This window comes from Prosopis cineraria, unplaced genomic scaffold, assembly GCF_029017545.1.
Source record: "Prosopis cineraria cultivar Desert tree isolate PC_DT_omini unplaced genomic scaffold, ASM2901754v1 PC5, whole genome shotgun sequence".
Classification (NCBI taxonomy): Eukaryota; Viridiplantae; Streptophyta; class Magnoliopsida; order Fabales; family Fabaceae; genus Prosopis; species Prosopis cineraria.
Genome location: NW_026555336.1, coordinates 32,131,566 through 32,147,708, shown reverse-complemented (window position 1 = coordinate 32,147,708; position 16,143 = coordinate 32,131,566). Strand labels below are relative to the sequence as shown.

Genomic DNA, 16,143 nt, shown 5'->3' with positions numbered 1-16,143 from the left:
CGGACATTAGCTAGAAAACTAACGCTGGTTGCCGAGGTTGATTTCAATCAAGAATTAAGCAAAAATGACATCTTGACTAAGCAAAGGCGTAATTATATGAGAAATGCGTACATTAATAGCGCTTTTATTGGAGTGCTTATATAAGAAAATACTCTGAAAAAATAAATGCGAAATCTATGGGAGCACTTAATCTGAAATTTTCAATTCTCTATTTTTTTTTTCCACGTCCAATTTAGAAAAAAAAAATTCATTGGCTCAAAGTATCAAACGAAATTAAAGAGGGGTTTGTCGATTTTGCAAAAAAAATAATAATAAAGAAGAAATAAAGAGGAGAATGTGTGCTTGCTTGAATTGAACATCTAATTTCTTTCCATCGGAAAAACGACGTGCTTGTGATACCACATTAAATTGAACAAAATTCATTGGATAAATAACAGAAATAATAAACCCCAAAAAAAAACAAAATATCGACAAGAAATCAATTTTAACAAGAAATAATTGATCTACCATTCATTTAAGGGTGACGAGAAGAAAGAAGGCTGGAGGAGGAAGAATTGGTCAATGGATCTACCTGCCTCAATATAAAGGGATACATGACCTTTTATATATATGGTGTCATCAACAACCAGATAATTAATATTATTCGGACTACTTCAACCTTCCAACAGATACTCATGTACGGAATTCCGTCTAAAAACATACTTATTCATTGTTAGAATATAGTCGCTCAAAGCAAGTTTAGGTGATAAGAATATGGTAGATGTGAGTATAGTGTCTTAGGGTACGTGTGTGTGTGAAGAAAGAAGGCTGGAGGAGGAAGAGTTGCTCAATGGATCCATCCACTTTATTTAAGTGCAGCTAATTACCAAATCCAAGCAAAGGAGATCAAACTGAAAGAAGTTATGGGGGAAAGAAATGGAGATGCAAAAATATGTGATGGTGCATTTTTGATATGAAAAGCTTAATATATACACAAAAATAGACCATCTTAATAATGACTAGTAAATAGAAAGTATTCTGTAAATCTCAACAAAATAAATCTCGATAAATAATATATCATAACAATATCTACTAAATCTTATTTAATATTTATATCATAACACAAATAGTATGATAATCGTTACGGTAACTCCACATATACACAAAAGTATGCTATCTGCTCACCTTTACAAAGTTCAGATTATATAACAAATATATAACTAGAGACTACTAGTTTAGGTTTTGTGATACATATAACCATAAATCTCTAGCTATGCCTCCTTAAGATGGATGTGTCTTTTGAAGATCACTTTTAATTGTTGGCCTTCTTCCTCCTGCTGTAGATGACGCCAACAAAAACTGGAGCAAGTGGTAAAATAGAAAGGAAGAAACAGGCAACGGGTATCCATTTGAGGTAGACGGGTAAAATGATACCCGAATAGGCATAGAAAGCCAGGATCATCAAGACGATTCCTGACATGAGAAGGAGAATCGATAACTTGGGACAGGTCTTTCTCGAGAGGATTCCATTCAAGATGGAAGCAAAAGCAAGACAGAGGCTGATCACAACCACGCTCATCTCCACAGTGCTGGTGAAATACTGATAAGCAGTGAATAGACCCATCAACATGGGCACAGCCATCACAATTATAGCCTTTCCAAGCTCTTGACTCTCAATTATCTCCAGCACCGGGTGGGTCAGGTCGGCATCATCAGGTTGCGGGTTGGGTTCTGGGATTTGGATTTGAACTTGGTGGTTTGGAGCTGTGGGAGAAGGAGCAGATTCAGAGAGAGGAGGATCATCATATGGGAACGGCGGGATCGAGTTGGATGAGTCAGTAGGCAATAGCTTCCTCACACTCTCTCCTTCGTCTGCTTCTTTAGTCTTTGTGAATGGATTGGTTGGAACAATAACCAGTTCCATGAATTCCCTATGGTGATGATCAGACTCAGAGGAAGACATAGACATGTTTGACAAGGGTTGAACAGACACCAAACTAGCCCTCACTGATCTCTATTTATAGATTAAGTGGGGAGGCATGTTATATATATGGTGGTCACTTATCCATTGAATGAACGACGATGAAACCCTATTCCTCTCTTTCCCCACCACATTCTAGAAAGTATTACGTTATCAAAATGAGGACATAACCGTGCCTCGATCTTAAAATAAGATATGACAGATTTTGCTTTAATTGTATGAAGCCGTCTTACGTTCAGAGTTGAAGTCCTACTTGTGTACCTTTATAAAAAGACAAAGGGGAAGCATGCATGCATAAAAATAAGTGCAAGAAAATCATAAAAACTCTATATTCAAAATGATAAAGATCCACACACACATGTACATATGCCTATGTGAAATTAGAAGAATTTGAAATAGCTAGAACTGTTTATTGCACAGGTGTATATTTTAAAAACATGAGACCCATTCAAAAATAAATCAACCAAACAAATATTCTGCAAAGGTGGAACCATGCACTAATATGACAGGTTATCAATATGAAGAAAAAAAAAAACACAAAACAAACAAAGCATACCAACAAAGGTATCCTATATGGCATATGATTTAGTACTAAATATAAACACCTCACATTTTAAGAGAAGTGTTATTTATAAATACTAACAAGGTTGGTTTGCCTATAACCCTCAAAGTTATGGGCACTAAATTTGAGTACCTCACAGTTTAAGAAAAGTGATATCTGTAAATACAATAAAGGTTAGTCAAGTGGATAAGAATTTGGCTCATAACTTCTAAAATCATTAAACTAAATCTCACTGTTCACCCACCAACAAAGTCCTCATTACATTGGTAGAGGCATTTGATCCCACATCCTTCCTTGCCAAATGAATACACTTTAATCTCATGTGAATGTTTTTTGCAAATATTATAGAAATTGAGAAGTAATTGATGACAGCATGATGTTGATTATATGCGTCGTTGTTTCTTCAAAGGGCATGAGAGATAACTTTGTTTATTTTTTGGGGCCATGTAATAGTTATACGATACACTGAAGACTAAGTTGTGCGTGCACATTCATGTGTCATATCCATTTAATATTAATATTAAATTAATAATCTATTAATAATCAATAGTAAGAAGCATGTTAGATTATATTGGCGTGAGTGTGTGTGTGTGTGTGTATCGATCTTGCTCTCACGGTTGAAAGTCCAATTCTCTCAATCTGTGTTGTATATACAATAAATCTAGTTGAATTGTATCTATCTTTATTTTCTCTGTACTTTAAGAGAAATTAATCTATGAAAAAGATATTTTTAATATATTTTATGGAAATCAAGGAAATTAAAACCTTAGTAAAACTCAAAAACTAATTTATTTAAAAATTTAATAAATTTTTGACTTTATCCCTATTACACACACATATCATAACATATTTTCTCTCACCAATATTTAATTAGAGTAAAAAGATAAAATTGAAATAAAAATTTAATGATGTGACTTATAAATATGACAAAAAATTCTTTTCTATATTTTATGAATAAGATAGAAGGAAGTATGGGTTTGTTTGATTACTTGTCTTTAGAATGATTTTTTATTTGGGAAAACAAAAAATATGTTTGAAAATGTGTTTTTTGTTATCTATTTTAAAAAGTAAAAAAGTTAAAAGTTGTTATGAAAAACTTAAAAATGACAACATTTTTATGATGTTTTGTTAATTTTTATTTTTGAAAATTAGATAAATTTATGAAATATTATGTTTTATTAATTACAACTATGTCAATAACATAAATAATTTTTTAATTGTTTATTTCCAAAACTTATTCTCAAAATTACTCTACAAAATTGTTCTAACATCATAAAATTAAAAAAGAAAACAGGACAAGCCATATATTACTCTACAATATTTAATGTTTTGTTTTGTTGTGCGTATGCGTATGATTATAATTTTGACGAGTCTCCTCTCTTTTCCCATTTATTTTGTAAATATTATTATACGTCCCTTTTTTTCTTTTTTCTTTTTTTTTTTACCAGCTTATACGTCCCAATTATATGGACCGTCATTTCCTACACAAGGGGCCGACGTGGATGACAGTCAGTTGATCATTATCTAATGTTTCTTTTTTTCTTTTGGAGCAATTCCCAGCCAAGTGGCAGTTATCTATTCAAACAAGCATATTATTTCCGCGGTCAACAAACGATAGGGGCGGCGGGAGACAGTGTAAGAAATTAATTAGGATAATGAAAAATAATGTTAGAAGTTAGAACGTAGAAGTTAATTTCATAACTAAAAATAAGTTACTCCTGTTGAGAATAAAATATCGTGGATGCTTGAGACTTTGGATTTCTTTGATTTTTTGAACTAATATATAAATACTCCTTTCATCCCTATATATAAAGTATTTTAATCGAATTTTATATTTCAATAAAAATTTATTATTTAGTTAAACTTATATAAAAACACAATAATTTTTCAGTTTTATTTCTAATAATATCATAATGATAGTAAAAAAAACATATAATTGAATTAATGATTTATTTCATTTTTTAAAATAAGAGTAAAATTATTTAATTATTTAAAAATATCATTATCACCCTTTATGTTTAAGGATAAAATAAGGTTTTAAAAAACACATATAAGGAATTAAGGATGGAGGAAGTAATGCGTATGGAGATGGAAACTTTTTATAGTTTCTAAGTGATATATCTTCCCTGTTAAAATTATAATATTTTTTATTTTGAAAAATTAAAATATATACATATATATATATATAAAATAAGCCTCGTTTTCCTTGGGAATCCTGGAAGGAAGTCATTTTGTTACCTCTAAAGTGGCTACTCCCCTTTTTTAAAAAAAAAATATCAAGGCTTAAGTTAAAAATAAATTGCAATATTTATAGTCAAGATCAAATTATTTTTATTGGCATATTGAAATTGATAATAATGAGTGTTATAAAATAAAAAAAAGATATTGTTATATAATGAGTAAGCTCGTTCCCCTTTTAAATTATTTTTTTTCACAAAAAAAAAAACTCTGTTCACCTTTACAATTTTCTTCCATTATATTGAAATTTTTTTTTTTTGTTTTTCCAAACAATCAGGTGGGTGAATTCATGTGTTAAGTCTGTCAATAACAATTTTTTTTTTTTATAAAACAATAAGATTCATTTGCCTAGTAAGGAGATAACCTTTAGAAAACCCAAGTAGACTGGGCTGTACAAATACTATTTGACTTAAGTCAACAAGATCATTTGCCCATTGAGGAAAAAGAACTAGACTAGAGATATTACCAAAAATAAGAAAAGAAACCCAAGAGATTAGAGAAGGTCAAACCGTTATAAATAAACTGGGCTTTATAATTAAGAAGATAACATAACATTCTTGTATACGCAATTAGGCTGATCTATTTGCCTATATATTAGGCCCATCACGGGACGCTTGTCAGTTGAAATATTGGATGCAAAACCCAAATTCATATTAAATAGAGGGGGAATAATAGTTAAGTCTTAAAATAATAAATTAATAATACTTTAATTATTAATAATTTCAAAAAAAAAATGAAAATTTAAAAATTTCAAGGCTAAATAATACATTTAAGATTTAAATGTAATTTTTAATTGAGTAAAATATAATTACCTTCTTTCAAGTTTGTTAAACTTATGTACGTAGGCCTTCCTTTTGTATTCAAAAATCTAAACTTTAATCAATTTTTCAACACTAGTAAGAAGATTCCATTTATGATTCTAAAATGTTTTATTACATTAATTAAAACCAATAAAAAAATTAGAATTACTAATATTCCTCTTATAATCTAATATATTCTCTCCCTTACTATTTTTAAAAGCATTGCGCTTATATTTACATAAACATTTTTTAAAAATATTAAAATTAATATAATAAATATAATTTATATAAATTAAATTATTTCTCATTATATTAAACTCCTAACTCCTTGTCTTTGTCAAAATTTTTTATTTTAATAAATTTTAATTTATATGTGTTTGAAATAGTATTTTTATCATCCTAATATTTAAAATTTTTAAAAAAATGTAAAAAAAAGTTTACATAAATAGTAGTGTACACCTGCATTCCCTCTATTTTGCTAAAATTATATATACCTCTCTTCCATTGTCAAAGCCTATATTTTATTTCAATTTTTAACATCATTAAAAATATTCTATAAAATATTTTTAAATACTTAATTTTTTACTTATAATTTTGTTGAAAAAAAAAAAATTATTAATTCACCCTTATAATCTAATTATTCTCACTCTGACCCCAGTTTAAGGGACTTTAAATAATTAAGTATGATGATATTTTAAAAAATAACTTTAAAATATTGTATTAAAAAATAATATTAAAATTAAAAAATTTAAGTAAAAATAACCATAAACTACATTGACTAATTAATCATTTATTTTATTAAATCTCTATTTCATTAAGTTTTTTCCTAAAATATATGCTTGATAATTATTTTATCAAACTTATAAATTTTATTTTTAAAAAAATATTAAATAAATATTTTTCTATAACTGAAAAAATTAAAATATGAATGAAAATGTAAAAAAATATCCATTAAATTTTTTTGGGATGATTTAAATGATTTTTAGATAAAATTTATGTTTAAAGAGGAATATTTTAGTTCAATATATAAAACTTAACAGTTAATTAATGATTAGATGGATAGAATGAAATTCTAAAAGTAGAAGGAAAGTTTGTATTTAGTAAGTATTATTTTAAGAAGGGCTTATATAAGCTTTTAAAATAGAAGAAAGGAATATAAAATTAATGTAAAATAAAAGGAACGTCAATGTATTTTACTCTCATATGAATAGAAGTGAAGTGATGTTTAAATAGGTTTTAAAAATAAAAGAAAAGTCCCTATAATAAAGATAAAATAGAGGGTAGATTGGTATATTTTACTCTTGTAGTCTGCAACTAGGACCTAGTTTGCAATCGTCTAATCAATATTAGCAACTCATTTTTTTTAAAAAGAATTATTAAAGATCTAATAATCATCAATATGATCTTTTGAAATTTTGCTGCGACTCTTCTTTAAATAAATTATATTGAATTTACAGTTATAAAAATATATAGTTAAAGAGAGAAAGATATAAAAGGTTCGATTTTAAGTAAATTGCGTGTGTGTGTGTGAAGTTACTAAAATCACATCTATATGAGTGGTGATAAAAATTATTACTATTTTATTTTATATATATATATATAAGGAACTTGTTCTACAAAAAGATAATTTTATTTTTGAGAATTAAAATTGGAGAAATTTTTAATTGAGAACTTATAATATCAAATTAGATGATGCAGAAACGCCAAAAGTAAATTTCTTTTTGGCACGTGCATAAAAATGAAGAGTAGAAGAGAACAAAAGCCTTCTTTTCCATTTACAAGAAACTCTTTACTTCATCAGGATCTAGATCAACGGATGAAGCTCTACAGTATGTAAGGAGGACTATCTTTGATGAGGATAATGCTAGTTTGATGTTACCAATTTTGAAGGAAGAAGTTGAACAAGCTATATTTCAGATTAATGCTTCGACAGCACCAGGACTAGATGGCTATTCTGGTTTTTTCTATCATACCTCATGGAAAAGAAGTAAAGGAAGAAGTGTGTGAAATGGTGATTCAATTTTTCAAAGGTAATCTGGAGCTGAATATGATTAATTTGACCAGTATTGTTTTAATTTTTAAAGTTGACAAACTAGAAACAGTAAGTCACTTTAGGCCCATTCGCTTGTGCAATGTGGTATACAAAGTCATTACCAAAATAATGATTAATAGAATGAGGGATTTGATGAATAGATGCATAACTCAATAGCAGAGAGGTTTTATTGCTGGAAGGATGATTCAAGATAATATTGTGTGGCGCATGAAGCCTTTCATTTTCTACAACACAAGCATGATAGGAAGAAGTTTGAGGTGGCTATTGAGGCAGATATGAGCAAGGTTTATAATCATGTGAAGTAGGATTTTTTGAGAGAAGTATTGTTGAAAATGGGCTTTGATAGATGCTGGGTTGCCAAAATCATTTTCTGTGTTTCACCTATTACATTTGAATTGATTATTTCTGGAAGAAAGATTTCAAAATTTTAGCCTAAGAGGGGAATAAGACAAGGTGATCCTTTTTCACCCTACCTTTTTATTATTGTTGCTGATGTTCTTTCTCAGATGTTGAATTATCATGTGGAGAGAGGTGACTTTGAGGGGATAAGGTTAGCGAAGGAGTGCCCTGTGCTTTCACATATATATATATATATATATATATATTTTGCAGATGACTCATTATTTTTCATTAAGGTTGATTAGAGAAATTGTTCTGTCCTACAGAAAATACTTGAGGTTTATTGTAAGGCTTCTGGTCAAGAAATTAATCTTGAGAAATCTTGTTTGTTCTTTTCATCAAATATTCTTGATGATTTGAGGGGTGAAGTGAGTAACATTCTCAAAATTCCAGAAGCTAATCAACCAGAAATTTATTTGGGTCTACTTGTAATTTAGGGAAGAAGTAAAGTGGAGGGTTTAGCTTTTGTAAGAAATGAGGTGGTTTTGAAGGTTCAAGGATGGAAGCAAAAATTACTTACTTTCTCTGGAAGGGAAGTATTAATCAAGGCAGTGGCTAATGCAATTCATGTTTATCCAATGACCTGTGTTAATTTTCCAGTGAAGTCATGTAAAGAACTGGACATGATTATTTCAAATTTTTGGTGGGGATTTAATGAGAAGGGGGGAAATAAAATTCATTGGAAGAGATGGGGATTGTTAACTTGCTCAAAGAAAGATTGTGGGTTGGGTTTCCGTAATTTTAAGGCTTTTAACAAAGCTTTATTAGCCAAAACAGCTTGGAGATTAATTCAAGAGTCTGATGATTTCTAATGCAAGCTCTTGAAAGGCCTCTATTTTTCTAAATGTGGGCTGTTAGAGGCCAAAAAAGGAAGTAAGGCTTCGTGGTGTTAGAGTAGTATATTGGAAGGTGGGGATTTTTTTGTCGAATAATTGTGTGGAGAATTGGTAGAAGCTCTGAACGGAGAGCATAGGATGATGCTCGGATCCCAGGTTTAAATAGAGGAAAGTTGAAAAAAGGAGTGCCAGAAGAGGACAAGAAGTTGCTAGAATGATGGCAATTGCGATCTTCATCTTATTAGATCTCTTATTTCTAATGCAAATTATGAGGCAATATTGAAAATCAACATACCTATGATTGAATGTGCTGACAAGCTGATTTGGGTGTGTTGTAGGGATGGTTTTTATTTTGTTAGATCAGGTCATCATATTGCACATGAGAAACAAAGGAAGGAGTTGATGGAGGCTCGTGCGAGGAATCCTAGCAGGTCGTTCCAGCTTTCTCCTAAAATTTGGGAGAGTATTTGGAGTTTGAATGTTCTACCAAGGGTAAAACAAGTTTTGTGGCATGTGATGAATGGTGCTATTGCAACTAAGAGTGCTTTATATAAAACGAAGTGCTTTGACGCTCTTATTTGCCTAATATGTAATGAACAGGTTAAGACTTGTGAGCACTTATTATTTATGTGTCCTTAGGCTAAAGCTTGTTGGTTTAGGTGTAGTCTGGGCTTGTTGATGCAGGAAAGAGGAAGATGTTAAAGCCTATTGCTGAAATATGTTGGGGCATTTGGAAAGGAAGATGTGATTGGCTTTTTGGAGGACAGCGGGTGTGTATTGAGCGTGTGATTCTAAATGCTATAAGTATGGTAGATAATTGAAGAGAAATGAGAAAGAAGGAAGTGGTGCTGCAACAGCATTTTTTTACACAAAACTATGATCGTGGTTTATTGTGCACACCTCCATGCATGTGTGGGTTCTGTGAAGATAAATGTGGATGGGTCTTTTGCTAAGAGTGGGAAAGATGGTGTAGGTGTTGTATGTCGTGATTCTAATAGTTGTTTTGTGGGTGGTTTGGGGCCAAGCGTGAAGGTAGTGTCTCCTTTTATGGCAGAATGCCTTGCAATTAAGGAAGGTTGGTTTATTGAAAGGAAATTCGAAAGTTATCGGGTGGTTTTGAAGACTGATTGTGAAACTTTATTCAAGCTTTTGGAAGGAAAAGGTGGTCTGAGTTGTGAATGGCAGAGCGCAGTTGGTGCAAGAAATTCTTTGAAAGGATTGGTTAGTAGGGTGTGTTTCTCCTTAGTGGCTCGCTAAGGAAATGAGGTTGCAAACTGATTGGCAATGATGGGTTGTAAGGAGGTGTGTTCTAATGGATGGTTTGATGGAGCAGCACCTTCTGCTGACTTGCTTGTGACAGCTGATGTGAAGAAGAAAGATGTTCATGGGGTTAATTTTTTTGCCAACTTGCATGATCCAGAGGGAATAGGTTGATTTAAGCTCTTGGGTTAGGGTATGTTGTATTCATTTTTACTGCTTTCTGTCTGATTTTTTTTTTTTTTTAAGTAGGTTATATCTAGATTTTTTCCTTTACTTTATGTTTTTTCTGATTAGTGTTTGCACTCTTTTTTTTTTTTTTATCTTAATAAAATGGACTTTGTTTTTGGCCCAAAAAAAAAAAGAGAAGAACAAAAACCTTGATAGCGTAAGCCTGTAAGGGTTGGGTCTCTAGTGGCCCAAAAATGCCCTTTTAAGGAAGGATCTATCTATAAGACCATTGGCTGAAAATTCAATTTCATTTAGTCATCATGATGACTCATAATCTTATGAATATTGAATGATAAAGAAGAAAACTAAACAAACAAATAAACTGATGTTATATTTGGATTTGTGAGAGGATTAATTTGAATTTGGACCGAATACATTTTTGAAAATATAAAGTTTTCTAAATTTGGATCAATTTTTTTTATTACAATTCATTTAAAGTTTCAAAAATATAACCTACCATAGTTATTTCAAATCTCAACCAATCTCTTTCAATATTACCTAAATATGTGGACATGGATAAGTCATATAAGTAAGACAACTCATTCTTATGTGGATTTTTGTACTACCCAAATAAAAGATTTTAAATTTGACATTTCAAATGTAAAATTTATTAAATGAAAAAATTCATCTATTCAAATCCCACCTGAATTCAATTTAGTGTGATTAAATTTTTAGTTCTGGTTTGATTTCGAATACCTCTTGCACCCTACAAACATCACAAAGGTAGGTTGGCCAAGTCCCTCTTTCTTTGCCAAAAGAAAAAGTATAATCCTTTAAAATTTTTAAATATAAAAGAGAATGTAATGCAATCAATAAATGAAATTTCTAAACGCATGTTAATTCATAGTTAGTATTTTTTTCCCCTCAAAAATCAAAATGGGCACAAAAACATAGTATAACATTTAAAAGTATTTTTCCTTTAAATAGTAGGGTGAAATACATACAGAATATTTTTTGTTGCCACGTATTTAGATGGATGTGTCTCCATGATCATTGCCACAAAAAAATGAAGAGTCTTCTGGTCACACCTTTTCGGTGCTGTTGATTTCCATTGTTTCTTCTTCGTCCAATCGCATTCTTTTTCTGTTCATTTCCAAGAATTATTCAGTATATTTATTAATTCTCATTCACTCAAGTAACTTAATTATTTTCTACATTTTTTTACCATATATAATCAATTTTTTCTATAGTAACTAGTAATTTGTATGACTAGATATTATTTTGTTTTTGTAATTTACTGTTAATTTTTATTCTTAACTCATGCTACAAAATGTAAAGTAATGTTACCGTTGACTTTTTAAAAAAAATTATATATACAAGTTAAGAGAAATCTACATTTTAAAGCAAAATTAAAAGACCAGAATCATAAAAAGAAAAATCTTTATACTAACTATAAAATTAACCAATGACAGTTGGATTAGCACTAAAGCCTGCTCAATGTCTTTTACAAAGGTTTTGATTTAACTTTATGAATTAAAATGACTCGGTTGGGATGTATATTAGATATACGAGATAATTTTTTACAAATGAAAATATTATAAAATTAACTTAGTGCATGGGATATATCAAGACGAGTAATCATAAAGTCTAACATTCACAGAAAAATTCTTGGCGAAAAAAAAAAATATTCACAGAAAAATTAGAAACTTATGTTAGGAACGTTTTGTTTGCTTCAAGAGAATGGGTAAATTTGGTATATTGTGAAAATTAGTAATGTGTCTTCGCGGACATCCAATAAAAATGTGTCCTCCAAGTATAGTTAAGATAATAGGATATACTTATGCCTAACTATCTTAATTAAGTATTCGATTGATTTTGTAAATAAAAAAAATATCATAAAAAGTACTATCTCAGGTCCCTATATTTTGTCCCTAATATAAAGAACTGGATAAAGTATTCATTATGTTTTTTTTAATATTATTCATATTTAAAATCATTAATTATAAGAGAATGTAATATAAATTTAAAAATTTTTTCATTTAAAGAGAGGTAAAATTAAAATTTTAATTTATTATAATTTCCTAACAAATTTAATGAATCTACCATCTCTTTTTATTACAATAAAATGGTTAAAAGTGTCTCATAATAAAAATTAAAAATAGCATATACTCCACTCATTTCAATTTATAATTTTTTTTGGCAAGGTTACATGCTCCCTCAATTTAAAAATATCAGGCATGCATCTTTTTAATATAAGATGTTGAAAAATAGAAGATATCTTATGTTTTTTAAGGTAAAATTAATGATAGATTTCCAAAAACACATTTAATCATAGGGTGTAATTAATTGGCCAAAAATAGGTGTAATTAATAATATTTTTTTTATTGAAATACTTTATTAAATAGAAATAAACATAAAAAGGATGTGTAATTTTAAAAATAATTAACTAACTCATTTTGAGGTATAATTTAGTTAAAAATATCTTACAATATTGAATGAAGGGGATATATCAATAAAGTTTATTAAATATAATTTAAAATTTTAACTATTACATAAAGCTTTAAAAATTCCATTCATCAGCAAAAGGGGGGACAGAAATTTATTTTAAGAAGTGAAATAATGAGAGGTAAATAATATTGAAATAATCATAATAAAACTTTATTTTTCAAAACATCTTATATTTAATTTTGGGATCCTAAATCACTTTCAAAAACTATCTTATAAAATAAATTGGAGGGGGGCATGTTAATATTGAAAACATCCAGCAATTCATCAGAAGCTGAACTCTTGATAGAAACAATATATATTATACATGTGCTCATATATATATGTGTGTGTGTATAAAATTAATATCCAACTGTATGGGGCATTGCAGTTGGATAGAATATGAGGCACTACATTCATAAGATTTTCCAATATTTTTCCCCTTAATTTAAATCAATTGTTTTTAACAAGATATGTTGGAAATAGTGACAAATGGCAATAAATGATCATCATTAACGAAGGAACGAAGTTTATCAAGGGGGAAAAAAAATCTCATACTTCACAGTCTAAAATATTGGTAACCACTTGATGATTTAAAAAAAAAATTAGTTGAAACCTTACTTCATTAAATTTTTTATTTAAAAGAAATAATAAATAAAGTAAAAGTATAATTGAAAAAAATACCAAATATTCTATATTTTAGGCTAAATAAAGAGTTTTTTTAAATGCTATTATATATTATATATGCACCTGACAGAGTAATTTAGAGAAATAACCAACTTTTTTTAAACTCTAAAGCTATTATTATTTATACTTTTACATGTACGTGTGTGAGAGAGAGGCCAGGGGGACTAAATATCATGTAATTATCACAAGAGACATAAACATATACTCTATTCATTCATGTATATAAAGTATTTTTAATTAAATTTTATATACCAATAAACTTTTAAAAAAATAATAATTTTGGTTCCATCACTTTGCTTGGATTTCAGTATAGGTCCTTGTAATTATTTTTTTTTATATATTTCAGATCTCTATATTTTTCTTTGTTTGCAACGTTGGATCCTACATTTTTAAAGAAATATTGACATGGCACAAATGGTATTAATAATGATGACATGTTAATTAAAATCATTCATTTTGTCTTTACATGTCAAACTGATGCTGACATGAATTTTTTAATAAAGCAATTTTTTAAAAAAAAAAGCTTAACATTAGATAAAATAAAAATGTTGACATGGATTTTTTAATAAGTAAAAATATAAAAAAAATACATCAAATGAAATGAAAAGACTGAACTAGAATCTCTAAATTTTTACTTGTTAAAAAATCCTTGTCAGCATTTTTATTTCAGTTGATATAAGCTTTTTATTTTTTTATTTTTTGCTTATTAAAAAATTCATGCCAACATTAGTTTGACTCGTAAGCACAAAATTAATAGTGTTAATTGATATATCAACATTAATAATATCATTTATGCCACATCAATGTTCCTCTAAAAATGTAAGAACTAACATTGTATATGGAGAAAAGTGTAAGAACTTGTAACACAAAAAAAAAAAGTACAGGGAACTACATTAAAACCTAAGCAAAGTGCAAGGATTAAAAGTAATGTTTTTTTTCAAAATTTTATTATTTAGTTGAAAGCACATAAAACTACAACAATATTTTAATTTTACTCTTAATAATATTATAATTAATATCATAATGGTAGGTAAAGCATACAATTAATATACTCCTCTTTTGAAATAACAAAGATAAAATTATTTAATTACTCAAAAATATTATGATATCTCTTATATTTAAGAATAAAATAAATTTTTAAAAAATACTCTATATATAAGAAGGAAGGGAATTTATACCTATAGAAATACATCTCCTTGCTACTCCATATAAAATGTTAGCTTGTTGTCACGGATGGACGCCGCACGGGCGCCGTGTACTGTGCCAGACTCTCAGCCCGTGACATTGTACTCTTATCGCTGCATGGCCTCAACAATAATGCACATAGTGAAGAAGAATCTGTATTGGTTTGAATGAATGAAAGTGGCTTGTATTTATAGCCAACTTGTAAACCGGTTTAAATTAAAACTATATATATTCTAGTCCACAATTTTACATTATGATATGTCTGTACTAAATCATTTCGTGGACTTTGACTTATTCAATTTGGTTTTGTAATCATCATCCAACAAGGCCACGTGGTTGATTAATAAATTATAAATTTGGTTGTTTTATATATTTCGGAAGTTTCGCAGTAGTTTCCTTTGACATATCTAGAGAACTTTATTCATTATTAGTTTGAACTGGAATTGAATTAGTGTAAATCTAAAATCATATTACTTTATTTTCTTTGGCTAATTTCAGGTTTTAAACGCCACTAATATTATATTTCTCCCTCGTTTATATTTAAAATTCACCTTTTAAATTTTTGCATGCTCCTATTTTTAAAACCTTTTACAAAATCTATGAACCAATTGATATTTTTTTAACAATGTTCTTGATATAAATATTATTGAGTTTAAGGGTATTTTTAGAAAGATTGAGTTATACTTTTATTTCAAGAACATTGACTAACTTTTTTGTTTGTTTGTGCTAATTAATTAAATATAATTTATAAATACTAACTAAATGATTAATATTTAATAATTTAATGCTATTGAGGAAAATAAAATGCGACTTTATTTATGTTTCATATTATATTATACATAAAATGATGTCAAAATATATATAATGTATATGTACAAGAATCTCATTTGATTGATTTAATTTACATTGTGAAAGTCATAATTAACCTTATGGAATTTTTTTTAAATGATTGAGTATTGACTATACATAATTCTAATTCATAATATCACATCATGTGTAACCAAATAAATTTCTCCTTTTTTTTTATAAACATCCTCTCAAATTTTACCACGTATACCTACAAAATTTCAAAGGGGAGGTGGTTGAGTAAAAATGAATTTGGTTATTTTATATCCCTTGGAAGTTTCGTGGTATATTACATGACATAAAGAGAATATTATTCATTAGCCTGAATTAGTGCAGTGTAAAATTATATTACCTTTTAATATACTCCCTCTATTTAAAAATATAAAATATTTTTAATTAAATTTTATCTCTCAATAAAGTAATTATCTAATTTTAAACTAATCATATCTTTTTATATTTACCTTTATTAAACACCCTATAATAAATATAAACTCATTATCAATAGAGGCACTTTTAAAGAAAGGCAATGTTACACCTCAAAAGATTAAAAATATCTTATATTTTTTAACATCTAACTCTTCAAAAAATATTTTATATTTTTAAATGGAGAGAGTAATGTTTTTGATAGTGTCAAGTTTTTAAAACTTTAAAAAATTGTTTTACTT

General features: G+C 28.5%; 1 protein-coding gene across 1 annotated transcript; it reads right to left on the bottom strand.

Moving 5' to 3' along the window:
* Positions 1-1,054: 1,054 nt before the first annotated feature.
* On the bottom strand, positions 1,055-14,773 carry LOC129312006 (uncharacterized). Its single transcript, XM_054954541.1, has 3 exons — positions 14,626-14,773; positions 11,281-11,419; positions 1,055-2,221 (listed from the first exon to the last, which is right to left on the bottom strand). The coding sequence occupies exon 3, from the start codon at positions 1,946-1,948 to the stop codon at positions 1,292-1,294; it is 657 nt and encodes a 218-aa protein (XP_054810516.1). The 5' UTR covers positions 1,949-2,221; positions 11,281-11,419; positions 14,626-14,773; the 3' UTR covers positions 1,055-1,291.
* Positions 14,774-16,143: the final 1,370 nt, after the last annotated feature.

Bases quoted from the DNA above. Each gene is read 5' to 3' on its own strand.
- LOC129312006 (XM_054954541.1), bottom strand. From the start codon at position 1,948: ATGTCTATGTCTTCCTCTGAGTCTGATCATCACCATAGGGAATTCATG.